The sequence below is a fragment of the Austrofundulus limnaeus genome, unplaced genomic scaffold (assembly GCF_001266775.1).
Source record: "Austrofundulus limnaeus strain Quisiro unplaced genomic scaffold, Austrofundulus_limnaeus-1.0 Scaffold664, whole genome shotgun sequence".
Classification (NCBI taxonomy): domain Eukaryota; kingdom Metazoa; phylum Chordata; class Actinopteri; order Cyprinodontiformes; family Rivulidae; genus Austrofundulus; species Austrofundulus limnaeus.
The window spans coordinates 1-2,494 of NW_013953066.1; the positions used below are offsets into that span (position 1 = coordinate 1).

General features: G+C 45.9%; 1 protein-coding gene across 1 annotated transcript in view; it reads right to left on the reverse strand.

Annotated features, from left to right (window-relative positions):
- Positions 1 to 379: 379 nt before the first annotated feature.
- Positions 380 to 2,494, reverse strand: part of cdk9 (cyclin-dependent kinase 9 (CDC2-related kinase)) — an 8,561-nt gene continuing 6,446 nt past the window's right edge. The window contains 2 exon segments of the mRNA XM_014027602.1: positions 380 to 2,071; positions 2,144 to 2,315. Of these exon segments, the coding sequence (XP_013883056.1) occupies positions 1,557 to 2,071; positions 2,144 to 2,315 (687 nt within the window). The 3' untranslated portion in view covers positions 380 to 1,556.

Here is a 2,494-nt window from a genome sequence, read left to right on the forward strand (position 1 = left end):
TCTCATGTCTCACTGCAGATGTCCTCATGTCTCATTACAGATGTCCTCATGTCTCATGTCTCATTACAGATGTCCTCATGTCTCATTGCAGATGTCCTCATGTCTCATTACAGATGTCCTCATGTCTCATGTCTCACTGCAGATGATGGATCACAGCTCCAGAACCAGAATCGGCCCGCTGTCAGGAGGAGTTGACAGGAAGGAGAACCAGAGCAGAGGACAGATGAGCGCCTGCAGCTGAACGGGTTTGGACCAGAACCACATCAGACAGGTGGACACAACACCTGTTGTGACAAACGCAGCTCAGAGACACTTCCTGCATCTTAATGACCGTCTGTAAATATTTGAGCCTGTTGGACAAAACTAATAAATCCAAACATTTAAAAAAACTGTTTAATAATTCAAGCCTGAAGGAAAAGTTCAAACTAATCTAAAAACTAGAGTTAAAGAACAAAAAGAACAAAGTGTCTGCTGCCACCCAGTGGACAGGAGGAGGAGCTGCAACATCTTTACTGAAACCAGAACCACACAATGAGACTTTTAATTATTTTTACAAGATTAAAGTCATAATGTTACAAGAATAAAGTCGAGATATGAAAAAAAGTCAATCTTACATGTGTTTATTTCCTGTTCCTCATTTTCCCCACACTGTGTCCATCCATGTGTCTGTTTATAATCTGTGACCTGGATCACTGTTATTAATGATTTCATCCAAATTAACCACATGACTCAATCTGTCAATCATCCATTAATTACAAAACTTCTTCAGTTTATATTCGTTTGCAATTTCCAAGTTCTGCTCCTGATAATTAGATACTAATGTGCTAAAAGATTAACTATTTGTTTTTAATATTAAAGAACTTGACAACATTCCTCATTTTAATGTTGATAACTGCAGCTTTTTCATGACTTTTCTCCTAATATGACTTTAATCCCATAATGTTACATTATTCTTGTAATATTACGACTTTATTTTTTTACACATTCATTGTTGAAATATGAGTTTCTCATAATTAAAAATCTAATCTTTAATCCTGATACGTCCTCATAGAAAACACAGCAAGAATGTTGCAAATTTTTTAAATAATTTGAAGAGATTTCTTTTAAATTCAACAAGGAGAAACAGTTCAAAAAGTTACAAAATGAGCCGAATGAGCCGAAGACTTTGATTAGTGAATTTAAAATCAGCCGAAGGTGTGAGAGCTGTCAGGTGGAACAGTTTGGATCACTTCAGAGCTGCTGCTGCTTTCTGTAGAATTATACAGCAAAGTTTATCAGCTGGAAAACTAAATGTTGCTTTTCTGTCTGTAAACAGAAGCAGGTCCATCAGAACCGGGTCCATCAGAACCGGGTCCATCAGAACCGGTTGGACTTTAGAATAAATAACCAAAAACATCCTGACGATGTGAAACAAACTGAAGTCAAAAGTTCAGAAATATGAAGAAATAAGAACTTCTGGACCGTCCAGTTTTACAAACGTCTCTGCAGGACCAGAACCAGGACCAGAACCGGTCCGGAACGTTCTGAGTTCTAACGAGTCAGACGCCAGCGCCGCTCTAAAACACGCGGTCGAACTCGGTCTGGTTGGTGGTGGCCGGGTTGCGGTTCTGGTTGGGCTGCGGCTGGGGCATGTGGCTCCTCCTCCTGGGCGGGGCCAGGTACTCGAACATGGACGTGTTGTGGGTGGACAGCATGTTCTTCAGGTCCGACGGCATGGGGTCGGACCAGAAGAAGTCGTGGTTGAGCGCGTCGTCGCTGTCTGTGCGCTGAGCCGGGTCCAGGACCAGGAGCTTGTCGATCAGGTCCAGGGCGTAGGGGTCTTTGACGTAGGCCTTGAGGCGGTCCTTCACCTTCCTCTTCTGGCCTTTGGGCAGCTCCATCTTCTGGTACAGCTCGTACTTCTTGTCCACGCCGGGCCACACCTCGGGGGTGATGGACCCGCACAGCTGGCTGATCAGGGTCAGCTGGTGCTGCTCCGTGTTGCCCTGCATGATGGGACTCCTGGTCCACATCTCCGCCATGATGCAGCCCGCCCCCCACAGGTCYATGGGGGGTCCYTAGTCCCGCTCACCTGTAGACAAGGAAGCGGGTCAGGTTCTGGGTGTCCCTCCAGATCTAACGGGTTTTTAGACTAAGAACTGACCCAGCAGCAGCTCTGGGGGTCTGTACCACAGCGTGACCACCCGGTTCGTGTACCGGTTCCCCTGACTGTTCTTAGCCAGGCTGAAGGCCCGAGCCAGACCGAAGTCCGCCAGCTTCAGGACCCCGTCTCTGGTGATCAGAACGTTGGCCGCCTTCATGTCTCTGTGCAGAATCTGGAACAGAGAGAGGAGCGTCAAGAGACCCGGGTCCTCAGATCCACAACTGGATCCTTCAGAGCCTCAGAGTTCCTGGGCCTGTCTGAGGACAGTTAGCGCTAGGCCTGTCACGATAACAAATTTTGCTGGGCGATTAATTGTCTCAAAATTTATTGTGATAAGCGATAATATTGCCT